Source organism: Salvelinus alpinus, chromosome 22, assembly GCF_045679555.1.
Source record: "Salvelinus alpinus chromosome 22, SLU_Salpinus.1, whole genome shotgun sequence".
Classification (NCBI taxonomy): domain Eukaryota; kingdom Metazoa; phylum Chordata; class Actinopteri; order Salmoniformes; family Salmonidae; genus Salvelinus; species Salvelinus alpinus.
This window is the reverse complement of record NC_092107.1, coordinates 8916477-8937021: the sequence shown is the minus strand read 5'-3', so window position 1 is coordinate 8937021 and position 20545 is coordinate 8916477. Positions and strand designations below refer to the sequence as shown.

The 20545-nt window shown below is 44.3% G+C and overlaps 1 protein-coding gene and 1 long non-coding RNA gene across 2 annotated transcripts in view; one reads left to right on the top strand and one right to left on the bottom strand.

Annotated features, from left to right (window-relative positions):
- Positions 1-8134, top strand: part of LOC139548935 (alpha-2-macroglobulin-like) — a 36704-nt gene extending 28570 nt beyond the window's left edge. Inside the window, exons 35-36 of the mRNA XM_071358908.1 lie at positions 6747-6788; positions 7799-8134. Coding sequence (XP_071215009.1) covers positions 6747-6788; positions 7799-7821 — 65 coding nt within the window. The 3' untranslated portion in view covers positions 7822-8134. The remainder of the gene's footprint in view (positions 1-6746; positions 6789-7798) is intronic.
- A 5271-nt stretch (positions 8135-13405) lies between these two features.
- Positions 13406-19843, bottom strand: LOC139548931 (uncharacterized). Its single transcript, XR_011669794.1, has 4 exons — positions 19644-19843; positions 15416-16448; positions 14886-15201; positions 13406-14646 (listed from the first exon to the last, which is right to left on the bottom strand). It is a non-coding gene; the product is annotated as an uncharacterized lncRNA (long non-coding RNA).
- Between the last annotated feature and the right edge of the window lie 702 nt (positions 19844-20545).

Below are 20545 nucleotides of genomic sequence, written 5' to 3'. Positions count from 1 at the left end.
GAGGGGACTAAGCATGCACCCCCGAGGGGCCCCTGTGTTGAGGATCAGCATGGCAGATGTTATTACCTACCCTTACCACCTGGGGCGGCCCATCTGGAAGTCCAGGATCCAGTTGCAGAGGGAGGTGTTTAGTCCCAGGGTCCTTAGCTCAGTGATGAGCTTTGAGGACACTATGGTGTTGAATGCTGAACTGTAGTCAATGAATAGCATTCTCACGTAGGTGTTCCTTTTGTCCAGGTGGGTAGAGTGCAATAGAGATTGTGGCGGTATGCAAATTGCAGTGGGTCTAGGGTTTCTGGGATATTGATATGAGCCATGACCAGTCTTTCAAAGCACTTCATGGCTACGGACGTGAGTGCTACGGATCGGTAGTCATTTAGGCAGGTTACCTTGGTGTTCCTTGGCACAGGGACTATGGTGGTCTGCTTGAAACATTTTGTTATTACAGACTTAGTCAGGGACAGGTTGAACAAGACACTTGCCAGTTAGTCAGCGCATGCTAGGAGTACACATCCTGGTAATCCGTCTGGCCCTGCGGCCTTGTGAATGTTGACCTGTTTCAAGGTCTTACTCACATCGGGACGACTGTGTGATTACGCTCTCCATTGCCGAACATCTGGTGCTCTCATGCATGCTTCTTTGTTGCTTGCCTCGTAGCACGCATAGAAGTCATTTAGCTCGTCTGGAGGCTCGTGCCACTGGGCAGCTCACGGGGCTTCCCTTTGTAGTCTGTAATAATTTGCATGCCCATCCACATCACATGAGCATCGGAGCTGGTGTAGTAGGATTCAGTCTTAGGCCTATATTGATGCTTTGCCTGTTTGATGGTTTGTCGGAGGGCATAGCAGGATTTCTTATAAGCGTCCAGGTTGGAGTCCAGCTCCTTGAAGCGGCAACTCTACCCTTTAGCTCAGTGCGGATGTTCCCTGTGATCCATGGCTTCTGGTTGGGGTATGTACGTACGGTCACTGAGGGGACGACGTCATCGATGCACTTATTGATGAAGGGCTTTCAAGACAACTGGGAACTCAACAAAAAAACAAGGTCCAATCATGATGTCAGTGATCTTCAGGAAACTGAAGAGCTCTAGAAAGAGGCCTGAGTTACAACCTGGAATTCTGAGTTGGATGACCGTTCAAAATGTATTTTCCCAGTCTGAGCTTGTTTTTTTCAGAGTTCCCAGTTGTCTTGAACGCGGCAGAAGTGATGCTGGATTGAAAGCATGGCCAATGTTGAATGGCCAATGTTGACCCTTAAATCCAGACTTGGACCACACACCCACTCCACTGAATAGCAGGCTAGTGATTGCTTTGCAGAGCTTGCAGTTAGCCACTGATTCCTTCCAAACCATTTATTGTTGAATTTGCGATTTTCCAACTTGTTGTGTAATATTTATGTCCGATGAGCACCAGTGTTTTATCTATCATTTCTCTTCATAATTTCTCTTCATATGACAATGATGGAAAAGGATTTGCCAGTAGATTGTTGACTTGATTCATGATGATGACTGCTAGCTTGCTAGCTAAGATTCTGAAAGTACGATGTTGACATGATCAGTCCAATTAAAGCTACAGTAGATATAACGTGATTTGACGTCATTTTATCTCTGTCCAATGACCTTGAGCCTTCTTGGAAAGGCACTTCTAATGCAACTCTATTGCAGCATCCAAGGGGCTTGAATTTTCGAGCTCTACCCGTAAATTTTTTCAGTGACATAGTGTCCCCGTGAGTGACAGAACACTGAGCCAATCACGGCATAATTGGAGAACATTACCAACCCCTACGCTCCGTATTTTCCGCTGGCTGCCCCACCACCACAGAAAGCACTGAGCTAGTCTGAAACACCTGCATTACTCAAGAAAGAAAAAAAGAGACCATGTTTGTATTAACTCATTTGATTATAAAAAATTTACATTGTTTGCAAACTGATATGTATGTGACACGTATTAATGGCAAAATAACATGCAAAACACGCACAAAACCCCCCCCCCAAAATAGGTGGTGTCTGTATGGGATCAATATCATGCCAAATGTATTCACAAATATAAATCACCAATCCACAAATGTAAATCACTTTCCACAAATGTAAATCGCTATCCACAACTGCAACTCACTATCCACAAACAAACACCTTTTGATTTGTATTTGTAAATCGATATAGTGACTATACTTTTTTTAATAACTGCAGATATGCAGATCATTTCCAAGGGCCTTAAGTAAAATGACTGCCATAAAGATTTGCACATAGCGCAAACATGACAGATATGGCAAACCTGCAACTCCATATTTGGAAGAACTTAGGTCACCTGACTTTTGGCAGGGATTTGATGACAAGAAAAAGACAGTTCAAACGCGTAGAAAACTTCTCACACAGAAAAAAGTTATCACGCATAGAAAGCGATTTCTAGTCGCAGAAAAAAGGTTGGTACCCATAGAAAGCGATTTCTATAAATCGCTGGCAACCTCGTTCGGCCATGTTGATGCCTGCCTTTCAAGGCTGCAGAAATTATAGTATGGTAACCATAATATGTTAACCATATGTGTAATCACAGAATGTCCAACGTAAATTATCGAAACCCTAGATTACTCTATATCTGCAACGCTATTGCAGTGTACACCCATTCATCGCCCAAATAGTTGAATTAGCTGGCCAGTGTGATAGCACCACTAAATGTGAAGGATATGTCATACATTGTAAGTGATTATAATCCATTCGCTGTCTCAAGTTGCACAGACGATGAGCATTAAGGAGACATAGGTATTCCTGAAGCCTCTAAATGTTTCCCCAGGAGAGTCATGCAAAGGGGAGGTGTAGGATATGGGATCAGACTTTGTAACAGTATTGCTTCCGTCCCTCTCCTCGCCCCAACCTGGCTTGAACCAGGGACCCTCTGCACACATCAACAACAGTCACCCTCGAAGCATCGTTACCCATCCCTCCACAAAAGCCTCAGCCCTTGCAGAGCACGGGAAACAACAACTTCGAGGTCTCAGAGCGAGTGACGTCTCCGATTTGAAATGCTATTAGCGTGCACCGCTAACTAGCTAGCCATTTCACACCGGTTACACTCACCTCCTTTTCCACAGCTCCTTTTTTCTACGACTACAAATCACTTTCTATGCCTGAACTTTTTGTCTTTATGGCAGTCATTTTACTTAAGGCCCTTGGAAATGATCTGCAGTTCTAAAAGAATTCTAACGCAATATATCGATATACAAATCAAAAGGTGTTTGTTTGTGGATAGTGAATTGCATTTGTGGATTGTGATTTACATTTGTGAATACATTTGACATGATATTGATCTCATAAGTCTGCCCCACCTGCCCTGAATGACGGGCCTCCACTGCCCATAGGGTATATTAGTCCTACATATATTAGTCCTTGAAAGAAAGTGTCAAAAAAATATAATTGGCTGGGCTTGGCTCCCCAGTGGGTGGGCCTGGCTGCCAATTGGGTGGGCCTATGCCCTCCAAGCCCCACCCATGGTTGCACCCCTGCCCAGTCATGTGAAATCCATAGATTAGGGCCTAATCAATTTATTTGAATTGACAGATTTCCTTATATGGAACTAACTCAGTCAAATCTTTGAAATTGTTGCATCTTGTATATATATTTTTGCTCAGTGTTTGGTGGAAATGCCATACCTGTCTGGGATACAGTACCAGTCAAAAGTTTGCACACACCTACTCATTCAAGGGTTTTTTCTTTATTTTTACTATTTTCTACATTGTAGAATAATAGTGAAGACATCAAAACTATGAAATAACACATATGGAGTCATGTAGTAGCCAAAAAAGTTTTGAACAAATTAAAATATATTTTAGATTCTTCAAAGTATCCACCCTTTGCCTAAATGACAGCTTTGCACAGTCTTGGCATTCTCTCAACCAGCTCACCTGGAATGCTTTTCCAACAGTCTTGAAGGAGTTCCCATATATGCTGGGCACATGTTGGCTGCTTTTCCTTCACTCTGCGGTCCAACTCATCCCAAACCATTTTAATTGGGTTGAGGTTGGGTGATTGTGGAGGCCAGGTCATCTGATGCAGCACTCCATCACTCTCCTTCTTGGTCAAATAGCCCTTACGCAGCCTAGAGGTGTGTTGGGTCATTAATGTTGAAAAACAAATGATAGTCCCACTAAGCACAAACTAGATGGGATGGCGTATCACTGCAGAATGCTGTGGTAGCCATGCTGGTTAAGTGTGCCTTGAATTCTAAATAAATCACCAACAGTGTCACCAGCAAAGCACCATCACATCTCTTCCTCCATGCTTCACAGTGAGAACCACACATGCAGAGATCATCAGTTCACCTATTCTGCATCTCACAAAGACACAGCGGTTGGAACCAAAAATCTAATTTGGACTCATCAGACCAAAGGACAGATTTCCACCGATCTAATGTTCATTGCTCATGTTTCTTGGTCCAAGCAAGTCTCTTCTTCTTATTGGTGTCCTTTAGTAGTGGTTTCTTTGCAGCAATTTGACTATGAAGGCCTGATTCACGCAGTCTCCTCTGAACAGTTGATGTAACAGTGTCTGTTACTTGAACTCTGTGAAGCATTTATTTGGGCTGCAATCTGAGGCTGGTAACTCTAATGAACTTATCCTCTGCAGCAGAGGTAACTCTGGGTCTACCTTTCTTGTGGCGGTCCTCATGAGAGCCAGTTGCATCATTTTGCGACTGCACTTGAAGAAACTTTGGAAGTTCTTTACATGTTCCACATTGACTGACCTTCATGTCTTAAAGTGGTGGACTGTCATTTATCTTTGTTTATTTGAGCTGTTCTTGCCATAATATGGACTTAACCCTATTTGGTAAAAGACCATCTTCTGTATACCAACCCTACCTTGTCACAACACAACTGATTGGCTCAAATGCATTAACTTTTTAGGGATAGGGGGCAGCATTTTCACTTTGGATGAATAGCGTGCCCCGAGTGAACTGCCTCCTACCCTGTCCCAGATGCTAATATATGCATATTACTATATGCATAAACACTCTGAAGTTTCTAAAACTGTTTGAATTATGTCTGTGAGTATAACAGAACTCATATGGCAGGCAAACTTCCAAACAGGAAGTGGAAATTCTGAGGCTGGTCGATATTCAACTCATTGCCTATTCAAATCCCAGTAAGATATGGATCTGTTTGCACTTCCTATGCCTTCCACTAGATGTCAACAGTCTGTAGAACGTTGAATGAAGCCTTTACTGTGATGTTGAGCCGGATGGGAGCTGTTTCAGTCAGTGGTCTGGCAGATTGCCAGTTCCTGGTCACGCGCATTCTAAATGATATCGTCTTGCTTTCCATTACTTCTAGAGACACAAAGGAATTCTCCGGTTGGAACGTTATTGGATATTTTTGATAACAACATCCTGAAGATTGATTCTCTACTTTTGACCAGTTTATTCGACCTGTAATAACTTTTTGAAGTTTTCGTCCGAATTCGCCTGGATCTGCGCGAGCGTTTGGACATGTGTACTAAACGTGCTAGCAAAAGTAGCTACTTGGACATAAATAATTGACATTATCAAACAAAACAACTTATTGTGGAACTAGGATTCCTGGGAGTGCATTCTGATGAAGATCATCAAAGGTAAGGGAATATTTATGATGTAATTTCGTATTTCTGTTGACGCCAACATGGCGGAGAAATGTTTTTTTTATACCTGAGCGCCGTCTCAGATTATTACATGGGGTGCTTTTTCGAAATCTGACACAGCGGTTGCATTAAGAACAAGTGTATCTTTAATTCTATGTAAAACATGTATCTTTCATCAAAGTGCATGATGAGTATTTCTGTTATTAGATGTGGCTCTCTGCAATTTCTCTGGATATTTTGGAGGCATTTCTGAACATGGCGCCAATGTAAACTAAGATTTCTGGATATAAATATGTACATTATCGAACAAAACATACATGTATTGTGTAACATGATGTCCTATGAGTGTCATCTGATGAAGATCATCAAAGGTTAGTGATTAATTTTATCTCTATTTCTGCTTTTTGTGACTCCTATCTTTGGCTGGGAAAATGGCTGTGTTTTTTGGACTTGGCGGTGATCTTACATAATCATATGTTGTGTTTTCGCTGTAAAACATTTTTTAAATCGGACACGATGGGTAGATTAACAAGATGTTTATCTTTCATTTGCTGTATTGGACTTGTTAATGTGTGAAAGTTACATATTTCAAAAAAATACTTTTGAATTTCCCGCGCTGCCTTTTCAGCGGAACGTTGTCAGGGGTTCCGCTAGCGGAACGTGTGTCCTAGAAAGGTTAAGAAGGAAAGAAATTCCCCAAAATAACTTAACAAGGCACATCTATTATTTGAAATGCATTCCACCTCATGAAGCTGGTTGAGAGAATGCCAGGCGTGTGCAAAGCTGTCATCAAGGCAAAGGGTGGCTACTTTGAAGAATCTCAAATATAATAGGTTTTGATTTTGTTTAACACTTTGTTTTGGTTACTAAATTATTCCATATGTGTTATTTCATAGTTTTGATGTCTTCACTATTATTCTGCAATGTAAAAAAATAAAGAAACCCTTGAATGAGTAGGTGTGTCCAAACTTTTGACTGGTACTGTCCATAACTCTAGTTCCCTGAAGAAGGAAATGAGACATCACCAGTATGGGCCCATTGGTTCACCCCTGAAGTGGGAGTTTAATGATGTTGACTGACAGGGAAGTAGTTATCATTAGAATGGAACTGACCTCTGCATTCTCCTCTTTTCTGTTTTCAGGTGATGAAGCTGTGAGTGAATACAGCTCCCCGTGTGCAGAGAGTAAGTACATAACAACGTTTCTACAACCAAACCTACATTTCTCATACTCATGCTTAACTGACAGGAATGAAGATACAGGGCCGGCCCTAGCATTTTGAGTGCCCTAAGTGAGATCTGCACCTCACAGGAAAAACATTTAGTGGCCCCCATCTTGACGGCGGAGATAAATATTTTCGTTGTAAAGCAAATTTTCTGCAATTCTATACATTTGTCATGGGGAGTAAAGGAAATGTTGCATTTCTAAAGCAAACTTTCAGCAATTCTACAGATTTTGCCATGGTTCGGAGAGAAGTTTAGCAACTTTATAACAAATTCCATGCAATTCTACAAATTTTGCCATGGGGTAGAGAGGATAAAATTTGTGGTTTTACAGTTAATTTCCTGCAATTCTACACATTTTGTCAAGACTTATGCCATGTTAATGATATGAGAGTGACTAACAAAATCAGCGGGGCGGCAGATAGCCTAGCGTTTAAGATCGTTGGGCTGAGGGGCCTCCTGAGTTGGGCAGTGGTGTAAGGCACTGCATCGCAGTGCTTGAGGCGTCACTACAGATCGGGGTTCAATCCCGTGACCGGGAGGCCCATGAAGCGGCGCACAATTGGCCTAGCGTCATCCGGGTTAGGGGAGGGTTTGGCCGGCCGGGACTTCCTTGTCCCGTCGCGCTCACGTGACTCCTTGTGGTGGGCCGGGCACCTGCAAGCTGGATGGTGTTTCCTCTGGCTTCTGGGTAAGCGAGCAGTGTGTCAAGAAGCAGTGTGACACAATCAATGTCTCAAGGCTTAAAAATAAAAAATGTACCTGTCTCCTCCCCTTCATTTGAAGTGGATTTAACAAGTGACATCAATAAGGGATCATATCCTGGTCAGTCTGTCATGGAAAGAGCAGGTGTTCAGTGTATATTATTTGGTCGGGGGCCGGCCCTGTGAAGATTTATGTTCATTGTTTTATATGTTGTAAAATCCTAGGCCAAGCAGGGAATGTTCTATTGATGATTGACATTTTCACAGGTGACGAAGTCAATGAAGTGTGACAGACACTGGACCTGGACCCGACCAAGTGCTTTCATGTGTAGGAAGTCATGTGTTTTTTTTAGGCAGAGCTCATAGACCCTCTCCATTTATTTGGTTTGATGCTTGTAGTTCCTGGTAACACATTGACCAACTCGTGATCTGTTTTTAATATTGTAAGTGAACAAAAACATTTTAATACATGGTCATAGATGGGCCGTAGGATTTTACCTTTTTAACTCCTTTTTTTATTTTGTTAATTTGATTTGTGCTAACACATGTCACAACCTGCTGTTGTAACTCTAAACCTGCTATTAAAGTTATGTGAGATCGTTATTTCAAAAGCTACATTTCAGTGTTTCTACTGCGATGATGAAAATGCATACGACTGCATCTACTGAAAATGAAATGTTTTAATGAAACTATGGCCATGTTGCTATGGATTCAAACCACAGAAGACTCAACATCTATTAAAAAAATGTATCTGACAAAATCGATATAATCCATACATTAAACACTGAGGTTTACATGTTCAAAATCACAGCATAGTCTTCTCTAAAAAGATATTCAGATGGTCATTATAAATGTTGTTGTGATCGTGTAGCCTATCTGAATCCTTTACAATGATGATGTCAAGTTACCAGATCATTTGATATTCTATTAAAGCTGAAATATACCCTGAATCCAAAAGTGCATAGGATGTAGTGGGGGATGGAACTTGATTTGAAATTCAGGGGAGGTTACTGTTCATGCACTTGTGTATTGCTGTTAACATTATGAGAATTCAACAACAAAGATTGTAGACCAGCATGATTCTGGTCAGTTAATAGACTAGGAGTATTATGACATCTCAAGGCACAGAGTGATTTATTACATATCCAGTACTGTTGTCTGTGGTCTCATTATGTAGTCTCTACACTCTTAGAAAAAAGGGTTATTCGGCTGTACCCACAGGAGAATCCTTTTTGGTTACCTGCTTAACCCTTTCTGGTTCCATGTAGAACCATCAGTGAAAAGTGTTCTACCTGGAACCCAAAAGGGATATTCAAAGGGTTTTCCTATGGGCATTCAGCATAATTGCTGGAACTGTGCCAGAAAGGAGAATGTGTCTAGAAAATACCAGAGCCAGCACAGTACAGTGCCACCCCCCATGGCTCTCTCCAATGACCATGCTCCTCAGCCGCGGCAGTCAAGGCACAGCCAGCTCAACCGGGGGCGGTAAGCCACGAAAAGAACGTGCTTCAATAGCGTACTGCGTTGCCATTCTAGACCAGGGTTTCCCAATCTCGGTCCTCGGGACCCAAAGGGGTGCACGTTTTGTTTTTTACCCTAGCACTACACAGCTGATTCAAATAATCAACTCATCATCCAGCTTTGTAGGGCTAGGGCAAAAAACAAAAAGTGCACCCCTTTGGCTCCTGAGGACCAAGATTGGGAAATGCTGTTTTAGACAGACACAGAGTAAGCTGCATATGGAGGTTCTAGCTAAGGATTGGTGGAGTTCTGTTTAGCACTATGACTACTTTGATAGACTTGAATATTGGGTTGTTTGGGTAAATTCTCCATTGTGATTCATGCAAATGTGGTTGTAGTATGAAAAGTAATAGTACTATCAAAAAGGTTTTTTCCAAGCAACCTGGAGAAAGTCAGCCTATAGGTTTTAAAGTTGTTTTGGTCTCGGTAGCTAGAAAATGTTGCGCTAGAGGTTCCAGTGGAAGGCGAATAATAAGGACTAGAAAAGTACAGGTAACTGCTGAAATAATGAAACACTTGAGTAAATGAGGGATACAAAGTATATTGAAAGCAGGTGCTTCCACACAGGTGTGGTTTCTGAGTCAATTAAGCAATTAACATCCCATCATGTATAGGGTCATGTATAAAAATGCTGGGCTGGCCTTGATTTTGGCTACCATGGCAAAGCCCCCATAGGATGTTTAGTTTATTAATTCGACCATTTAAAAAAACAAACGCACATAAAACTTAAAAGCCATACATGCACAGTAAAATCATCGTGGATATCTGTAATGGCTTTCGTCGTTGGAAGGAGAGGAGGACCAAAGCGCAGCGTGGTATGTATCCATATTTATTAGAATACTACTTCAATACGAACAAAACAATTAACAAACGAAAACCAACGAAGCCACAGTCCTGAACTAGAGAACATAGAACACATGAACGCACGAACAGGAACAATCACCCACAAACCAACAGTGAAAACAGGCTACCTTAATATGGTTCCCAATCAGAGACAATGACAAACACCTGCCTCTGATTGAGATCCATATTAGGCCAAACAACAAACCCAACATAGAAACATAAAACATAGAATGCCCACCCAGCTCACGTCCTGACCAACTAAACAAAGGAAAGGAGGTCAGGAACGTGACAGTACCCCCCCCCCCCCCCCCAAGGTGCGGACTCCGGCCGCAAAACCTGAACCTATAGGGGAGGGTCTCAGTGGGCATCTGTCCACGGTGGCGGCTCTGGCGCTGGACGTGGCCCCCACCCCACCATAGTTAATCCTCGCTTCCGTGGCCCCTCTTAACGGCGACCCTCCAAATTAACCCCACTGGACTGATGGGCGCCTCCGGACTGAGGGGCAGCTCCAGACTGAGGGGCAGCTCCAGACTGAGGGGCAGCTCATGACTGAGGGGCAGCTCATGACTGAGGGGCAGCTCATGACTGAGGGGTAGCTCATGGCTGAAGGGCAGCTCAGGGAGCTCCTGACTGGCGGGCGACTCGGGCAGCTCCTGACTGGCGGGCGGCTCGGGCAGCTCCTGACTGGCGGACGGCTCGGGCAGCTCCTGACTGGCGGGCGGCTCCGGCAGCTCCTGACTGGCGGACGGCTCCGGACTGGCGGGCGGCTCCTGACTGGCGGGCGGCTCCGGCAGCTCCTGACTGGCGGGCGGCTCCAGCAGCTCCTGACTGACTGGCGGGTGGCTCTGGTGGCTCCTGACTGACGGACGGCTCTAGCGGCTCCTGACTGACGGACGGCTCTAGCGGCTCCTGACTGACGGACGGCTCTGAAGGCTCAGGACAGACGGGCGGCTTTGAAGGCTCAGGACAGACGGGCGGCTTTGAAGGCTCAGGACAGACGGGCAGCTCAGATGGCGCTGGGCAGACGGGCAGCTCAGATGGCGCTGGGCAGACGGTCAGCTCAGACGGCGCTGGGCAGACGGGCAGCGCAGGTGGCGCTGGGCAGACGGCAGACTCTGGCCTGCTGAGGCGCACAGTAGGCCTAGTGCGTGGTGCCGGAACTGGTGGTACCGGGCTAAGGACACGCACCTCAAGGCTAGTGCGGGGAGCAGCAACAGGGGGTACAGGGCTCTGGAGACGCACAGGAGGCTTAGTGCGTGGTGCCAGAACTGGTGGTACTGGGTTGGAGTCACGCACCACAGGGCGAGTGCGTGGAGGAGGAACAGGGCTCTGAAGACGCACAGGAAGCCTGGTGCGTGGTGTTGCCACTGGTGGTACTGGGCTGGGGCGTGGAGGTGGCACCGTATATACCGGACCGTGAAGGCGTACTGGAGGTGTACTGGCCAGGCCAGTGCGGCGAGGTGGAATAGCCCGCACTGGGCTGTGCTGGCGAACCAGGGACACCATGCGTAAGGCTGGTGCCATGTACACTGGCCCGAGGAGACGCACTGGAGACCAGATGCGTTGAGCCGGCTTCATGGCACCTGGCTTGATGCCCACTCTAGCCCGGCCGATACGTGGAGCTGGGATGTACCGCACCGGGCTAAGCACACGTACAGGAGACACCGTGCGCTTTTCCGCATAACACTGTGTCTGCCCGTACTCTCGCTCTCCACGGTAAGCACGGGAAGTTGACGCAGGTCTCCTACCCGACTTCGCCACACTCCCCTTTAGCCCCCCCCCAATACATTTTTGGGGCTTACTCTCAGGCTTCCAGCCTCGCTTCCGTGCTGCCTCCTCATACCACCGCCTCTCGGCTTTAGCTGCCTCCAGCTCTTCACGAAAGCGGCGATATTCTCCAGTTTTAGCCCAGGGTCCCTTACCGTTCAGAATTCCCTCCCATGTCCAGGAGTCCTGTGTAATGGGCCGCTGCTGCTGCTGTCGCTGCTGCCCGTTACCACGCTGCTTGGTCCGGGTTTGGTGGGTGATTCTGTAATGGCTTTCGTCATTGGAAGGAGAGGAGGACCAAAGCGCAGCGTGGTATGTATCCATATTTATTAGAATACTTCTCCAATACGAACAAAACAATTAACAAACGAAAACCAACGAAGCTACAGTCCTGAACTAGAGAACATAGAACACATGAACGCACGAACAGGAACAATCACCCACAAACCAACAGTGAAAACAGGCTACCTTAATATGGTTCCCAATCAGAGACAATGATAAACGCCTGCCTCTGATTGAGAACCATATTAGGCCAAACAACAAACCCAACATAGAAACACAAAACATAGAATGCCCACCCAGCTCACGTCCTGACCAACTAAACAAAGACTAAACAAAGGAAATGAGGTCAGGAACGTGACAATAATGCACAAAGTCTGGGGCTTCATTTCCATTGTGGTCCTCTTGAAACAAAGAAGAAGAACATTATCATTGCAGCTACATCATAGGGGTCATTCATATGGACACAGAAGACATCAAACAGTTTTTTACTTTATTTTTAAAGCTGCCCAGAGAAGATGTCGTTTTATGGGCAGAGGCAACTCATTCCACTCTGAAGCTCCAGTAAACTAAAAAGTGCCTTTCCCAGCATTACTCCTGAACCTGTATAACCACACATTAGCAACACCTGATCTGGTTCTGTGATTGTGGTCATCCCTAACACAGGGAAAGTAATCAGTTAGATATCTGGGCGCAGGACCATAAATACTTCTGTAAACCAAACTCAGTCTAATCTGGGACACCCTAGCCTCAACAGGCAGCCAGTTGAGTTCCACCTTCAATACTACCCTGATCAGCTTATTCTGGGCTATCTGGAGCTTCCTCTTTAGCCTAGATAAGCCCCCAAACCAGGAAGTACTCGCCTCGTCAAAATGGCATTGAATGAGGGCAGTGGCTAGCACTTTCATGGAGTCCTTATCAAGCAGCTTGGACTTTCTAGCCAAAAACTTAGTCCTGGCATTAACCTTCCCTTGCACTTTAGTGCCCCTGCTCACACCTCCCAAGCTTCCATCAAAGAAGCATTCCAGGTAGCTAACAGGTTTTAGTTGTCAGCACCTCACCCCCTAACTCCACTCTGATTTCAGAGGAGCTACTCAATTTAGGTCTGGCTCCAAAAATAATTGCCTCAGTTTTACCTAAGTGCAGAGATAGCTTATTATCGCCAAGCCATTTGCTAGTAAGCTCTGTGATAAGTATGCTCTCCAACATAGTTTTACTTTTGTGAGACACAAGAAGTGTAGAGTCATTCACATAAAGGAAAAGACGGCAAGAACAAGCATCTTTCATATCGTTTATATACAGTAAAAAAACAGTAGAGGCCCAAGCACACTCCCCTGCGGACGCCACAACTCATTGGTTTTGCCTGAGACAGTGAACCATTAACCTTTACTACTTGCTCGCCTAGAGGGATACTGCTTAACCCCAGTGCCTCCTGTTTGAAGATTAGGAGACAGTGATTAACTGTATCAAAGGCCTTTTGTAGGTCAAGCAGTACCATTCCACAGAGTTTTCTCATACTTGAGAAAAAGTAAAGATACCTTAATAGAAAATGACTCAAGTAAAGGTGAAAGTCACCAAGTAAAATACTACTTGAGTAAAAGTCTAAAAGTATCTGGTGTTAAATGTACTTAAGTTCAATGGTGTAAAAAGTACTCAATCATCAAACTTGAATAAAAGTTATACATTAAATTCCTTATATTAAGCAGTGGTGGATGTCCTTAAGTATCTGGCTCCATCAGTGTGTCAGGTCATGCCTTCGTAACAAGGACACCTATAAATCAAATCAAAGTTTATTTGTTACGTGCGCCGAATACAACAGCCTTACAGTGAAATGCTTACTTACAGGCTATAACCAACAGTGCAAAAAAGGTATTAGGTGAACAATAGGTAAGTAAAGAAATAAAAACAACAGTAAAAAGACAGTGAAAAATAACAGTAGCGAGGCTACATACAGACACCGTTTAGTCGGGCTGATTGAGGTAGTATGTACATGTAGATATGGTTAAAGTGACTGCATATATGATGAACAGAGAGTAGCAGTAGCGTAAAAGAGGGGGTGGCGGGTGGTGGGACACAATGCAGATAGTCCGGTTAGCCAATGTGTGGGGGCACTGGTTGGTCGGGCCAATTGAGGTAGTATGTACATGAATGTATAGTTAAAGTGACTATGCATATATGATAAACAGAGAGTAGCAGCAGTGTAAAAGAGGGGTTGGGGGGGGGCACACAATGCAAATAGTCCTGGTAGCCATTTGATTACCTGTTCAGGAGTCTTATGGCTTGGGTGTAAAGATTTAGAATTTTAAACATAAATTAACAAAACGCATAAGGCAGCCGTGTCCTTGGGCTTGCTAGCGTTAAGCTGTCATTACTTGAAGTTGAAGAATTTACGGTTCATCTTCAGGAAAAGCTGGTTTTCAACGTTTCTGGAATCCAGCCATTGGGGCTGAAAATAAGTACTGCAACGCTGAACAGCCTTGATGTAGGTAAGGGTGTGTTTAACCTCAGAGACAGCTTACAGACTGCCGGGAAGGACTTGAGCAACTCCATATGATCAGCTGAACAGGCCAGGTGTCCGTCCATCTGTTTGGAGATTTCTTGTGCTTGAGAGGTTTTCATGGCAGAGAAGAAGTCCTCATCTGATGAACTGATGCCATCACCTAGCTGCATCAAGGGTTCTTCCAGGTCCTTGATGTAGTCCATTCCTGAAATACAAGGGAGATGACAATATCAATCATGCAGTCAAGAGCCTACATTAATCCATCCCCATCCCCCATATATATAAACCAAGCAACAGGGCTAAGTAGGCTACCCATTGGACTGAACCACAAAGTCAGGATTGTAGTTTAAATGGGTGGTTCTCAACTCTATGAAGTGTCAAAATGTACACTATACACAGTTTATGAATAATAAAAAACTATTAATCTACCACATGTTGTGTTACCCATTCTGATGGTGGTATCATCCTTTGTCCACATTGTTTTGAATTTGGGGAGAAGGATTGCAGCTGCTATCAGCTCAGGGTTGTGAAACATGTGGCTGAAGCGCTTCTTCAGTCCCAGTTGTAGCTATCCACCAGAGGCTTACAGTACTTCAGGGACAACTTGAGTCGGTCAAGTTTTGTGATCAGCAGGTTGGTAGTTGGAAGTAGCCACCCCATCTGGACATTGGTTTCAGCCTGCAGGATGTTGACGGCCTTTGCGACTGGGCTCATGGTGGCAGCATACTCTGTGAGGAAGGCGAGTGCAGCTGGATTGAACCTATGAAAAAAAATTATATATAATAATACTGCGTTTCCTAACCCTATACAAAGGGGACTACTAACCATTTCACCTGATTTAACAGTAATCAATGTTAGTGTATGGCTACAACATGAAACAATTATTAGTCCCCAAGCAAAGGGTCAGGAAACTGCAACAGATTTAGACAACATTCAAGAACTTAAATTATGACAAAATAATACATAATCCTTACCTACATTGGAACCTCGAAGTCTGTGCAGAGAACTCTGACGACCGCCACTCCTTTGTCTTTGACGATCCTCAGGAGTCTTTCTACAGCCATGAACCAGGAGTTCCACCTTGTACTGTAGCATTCGGGCGCAGCAGCTGCAAGCATCTTCATTTGTTCCAAAGTGCTTGGGACTTGGCAAATATTGAACGGGACACTTTTTATTTATTTTTTCTTACTGGATGTTGCTTTCAGGGCATTGACTGTAGATACTTAGTTGAGTCGGTGGCAAGAACAGTGCTGGTGCTTCGGCAACTGGTACTCAAAACCATCATCTTCATTCAGGATCATTGCCACCTCAACAAACTCCACTTCTTCACTCTCCTCTTGTTCCTCTTCACCATCTTCCTGTCCTGGCTGAGCTGCTTCACCACCCACTGCTTCCACTGTCTCGTTGTTTTTCATCTTTTCATCAAAAACTCTGAAAACATTCAATAAGTTAGAGCCGTTGTCTGTTGTTGTTCTCACAATCTTAACCCATGATTTCAAACTCAGAATGGATGTTATTTAGGGTGCCTGCCAACACATCGAAGGTGTGCGATTCTCTCAACCGTTTACAGGCCAGGGCTGCAGAGCATCTGTTGAAACTGTCAGGGTCTATCCAGTGGGCAGTAACACCAATGAAGCTCTGTCTTCTTGCAGACCAGCAGTCGGTGGTGGTGGCGATGTGGTCAACTCCTCTCATGGCCTCAGTCACCTTCTTCTTCATTTCCTTGGAGCCTTCATCAATCCTGGAGCGCAGTGTGGGCCTTGATAAGATCTTTGAGTTAGGCTGCAGATCCTGGACAAACTCTCTGAACGGTTTGTGTTCTACAACAGCGAATGGTTGGAACCCTTGGACCACATACTTCACCACAGCTTTGTTGATGGATTTTTGAGACACTGTCTTCAGTAATGTGCTCTGCTTGCTGGTGGAGGGAATCTTAGGGGCATGTTTTGTCTTCAGTGTGTTTGCCGTCAGTTCTCCATAATTCTTAAGATGGTGTACATGCTTTCTCTGAAATAAGAAGAAAAGGAAAAGCGAAAAACTGTTACTAGATAACTACCATCACCAAATACTTAAGGTATAGGATCCTAATTTTAAAGCTATAAACAACATTAGTTAAGTGACAGTTAGTGACTATTTAATATTACAATGAGAAAAAAATATGTTAATTGATCTAGCTAGTTAGTAGGTTATGTCAATAACTTAAGTCTACAGTAATTAGCAAGGTAAGAACAACTTTATCAACTAACACAAAGAATAAAATGTCTAGCTAACTGGGTGTTAGCTAAAATTAGAAAGCTAACATTAGCTAGCTAGCTAGCTTGACTGGGTGTTTGGAAAAAAGGTATTTGGCTAGACTAACGTTAGCTGACTAAAATGTGCCCAGATTCAGAAACTTCGGAAGCTAGTTAGTTAGCTCGTGTCAAATCAAATTGTATTGGTCACATACACATGGTTAGCAGATGTTATTGCAAGTGTAGCGAAATGCTTATCCTTCTAGATCCGACAGTGCAGCAGTATCTAACAGGTAATATCTAACAATTCCACAACAAAACCTAATATCTAACAAATTCCACAACAAAACCTAATACACACAGTCGAGTAAAGGAATGGGGTGAGAATATATAAATATAAAATATATGGATGAGCAGTGACAAAGGGGCTAAGATGCAATAGATAGTAAAGAAGAGATAGTGAAGGATACAGTATACAGTATGAGATGAGTAATGCGAGATATGTAAACATTCTTAAAGTGACTAGTGTTCCATTTATTAAAGTGGCCAATGATATCAAGTCTGTAGGTAGGCAGCCACCTCTCTGTGCTAGTGGTGGCTGTTTAACAATCTGATGGCCTTGAGATAGAAGCTGCTTTTCAATCTCTCTGTCCCGGCTTTGATGCACCTGTATTGACCTTGGCTTCTGGATGGAAGTGGGGTGAACAGGTAGTGGCTCGGGTGGTTATTGTCCTTGATCTTTTTTGCCTTCCTGTGACATTGGGTGTTGAAGGTGTCCTGGAGGGCAGGTAGTTTGCCCCCGGTGATGTGTTGTGCAGTCCCTCTGGAGAGCCCTGCGGTTGTGGGCGGTGCAGCTGCCGTACCAGGCGGTGATACAGCCCTACAAGATGCTTTAAATTGTGCACCTGTAAAAGTTAGTGAGAGTTTCAGCCTCCTGAGGTTGAAGAGGCGATGTTGTGCCTTCTTCTGTGTGCGTGGACCATTTCAGTTTGTTGGTGATATGTACACCGAGGAACTTAAAACTTTCCACCTTCTCCACTGCTGTCCCGTCGATGTGGATAGGGGGTGCTCCCTTTGATGGTTCCTGAAGTCCATGATCATCTCTTTTGTTTTGCTGACATTGAGTGAGAGGTTATTTTCCTGACACCACACTCCGAGGGCCCTCACCTCCTCCCTGTAGGCCGTCTCGTTGTTGTTGGTAATCACGCCTACCACTGTAGTGTCGTCTGTAAACTTGATGATTGAGTTGGAGGCGTGCATGGCCACGCAGTCATGGGTGAAGAGGGAGTACAGGAGAGGGCTGAGAACGCACCCTTGTGGGGCCCCAGTGTTGAGGATCAGCGGAGTGGAGATGTTGTTTCCTACCTTCACCACCTGGGGGCGGCCGTCAGGAAGTCCAGGAGCCAGTTGCACAGGGTGTGGTCGAGACCCAGGGTCTCAAGCTATGGTGTTGAATGCTGAGCTGTAGTCAATGAACAGCATTCTTACATAGCTATTCCTCTTGTCCAGATGGGAAAGGGTAGTGTGGAAAGGGTAGTGTGAAGTGCAATAGAGACTGCATCATCTGTGGATCTGTTGGGGCGGTATGCAAATTGGAATGGGTCTAGGGTTTCTGGGATGATGGTGTTGATGTGAGCCATGACCAGCCTTTAAATGCACTTCATGTCTACAGACGGGAGTGCTACGGGTCGATAGTCATTTAGGCAGGTTACCGTAGTGTTCTTGGGCACAGGGACTATGGTGGTCTTTTTAAAACGTGTTGGTATTACAGACTCGGACAGGGAGAGGATGAAAATGTCAGTGAAGACACTTGCTAGTTGGTCAGCGCATGCTTGCAGTACACGTCCTGGTGATCCGTCTGGCCCTGCGGCCTTGTGAATGTTGACCTGTCTAAAAATTTACCCACATCGGCTGCAGTGATGCATGATCGGCTGCGTGATCACACAGTCTTCCGGTACAGCTGGTGCTCTCGTGCATGTTTCAGTGTTATTTGCCTCGAAGCGAGCGTAGAAGTAATTTAGCTCGTCCCGTAGAGTCGTGTTACTGGGCAGCTTTCGTCTGTGCTTCTCTTTGTAGTCTGTAATGGTTTGCAGGCCCTGCCAGATACGACAAGCGTCAGAGCCGGTGTAATATGACTAGATTTTGTCCTATATTGACGCTTTACTTGTTTGATGGTTCGTCGGAGGGCATTGCGGGATTTCTTATAAGCTTCCGGGTTAGAGTCCCGCTCCTTGAAAGCGGCAGCTCTAGCCTTTAGCTCAGTGCGGATGCTGCCTGTAATCCATGGCTTCTGTTTGGGGTATGTACGTATGGTTACTGTGGGGATGACATCATCGATGCATTTATTGATGAAGCCAATGACAGATGTGGTGTACTTCTCAATGCCGTTGGAGGAATCCAGGAACATATTCCAGTCTGTGCTTACAAAACAGTCCTGTAGCTTAGCATCTGCTTCATCTGACCACTTTTTTTATTGATCTTGTCACTGGTGCTTCCTGCTTTAATTTTTGCTTGTAAGCAGGAATCAGGAGGATGGAATTATGGTCAGATTTGCCAAATGGAGGGCGAGGGAGAGCTTTGTATGCATATCTGTGTGTGGAGTATAGGTGGTCTAGAGTTCTTTTCCCTTTGGTTGCACATTTAACATGCTGATAGAAATTTGATAAAACTGATTTAAGTTACCCTGCATTTAAGTCCCCGGCTACTACGAGCGCCGCCTCTAGGTGAGCGTTTTCTTGTTTGCTTATGTCAGAATACAGCTCATTCAATGCTATCTTAGTGCCAGCCTCTGACTGTGGTGGTATGTAAACAGCTACAAAGAATATAGATGAAAACTCTCTCGGTAGGTAGTGTGGTCTGCAGCTTATCATGAGAAACTCTACCTCAGGCGAGCAATAGCTCGAGACTTCCTTAGATATCATGCACCAGCTGTTGTTTACAAGAATACATAGACCGCCGCCCCTTGTCTTACCAGACGCCGATGTTCTATCCTGTCGGAACATCACATAACCAGCCAGCTGTATGTTGATATTGTCGTCGTTCAGCCTCGACTCCGTGAAGCATAAGATGTTACAGTTTTTAATGTCCTGTTGGTCATTTAATCTTCCCAGTAACTCATCCATTTTATTGTCCTAAGATTATATGTTTGCTAGGAGAATTGGGGGTTTATTCGATCGCCTCCGACTTCTCCGAAAAAATAAGCTGCAAACAAAAAACGTCTGCCTTCTGTGTTAGTGTTTGAAGCTTTTGGAGGTTAGACAAAACTCATGCTATGATGCTAGGTGGTCAAGTGAAGACTGGTTGAGCCTTGGACAAAAACAAATGTTGCTATTTGCATTACCAGTTTTACCTCTCCATTCAAGAACACACTACAGGCCAGGTATGGAGGTCGCATTATCAGTTTCACACCGTTTACTTCAGATATATCTAACTGGATTTTATCAAGTAACACTTTGAGATAATTCAGTAAAAACAATACTATAAGTGGCCACATTTTGTTCATATAACTGCGCAGCAAGCACATTAATAACTAGTAGTAGGAACCAATATAATTCGATGTGCAAGGGTATATTGCAATATCGTTTTATCATTCCTCTTAGCAAACACTATATTTATTAAGGTACATGTGTGTGCTTGCTAGTGTTGAAGTATTAATGGTTGTGAAATAGTAGTATTATTGGTAATGACAGCAGTATGCCTAGCTAATGGTAGTTGTAGTAATGGTGGTTGTCATAGGCTATGGGTTAGTTAAAGTTAGTTATTTTGGGTTGGTTTGTAGGTGTGGAGTTATTATAGTGGGCAAGTATAATAGGTTAGAGTAAGTATAGCATCATTAGCAATAGAATGGGGTTTTAAGCTTAATTATATATATTT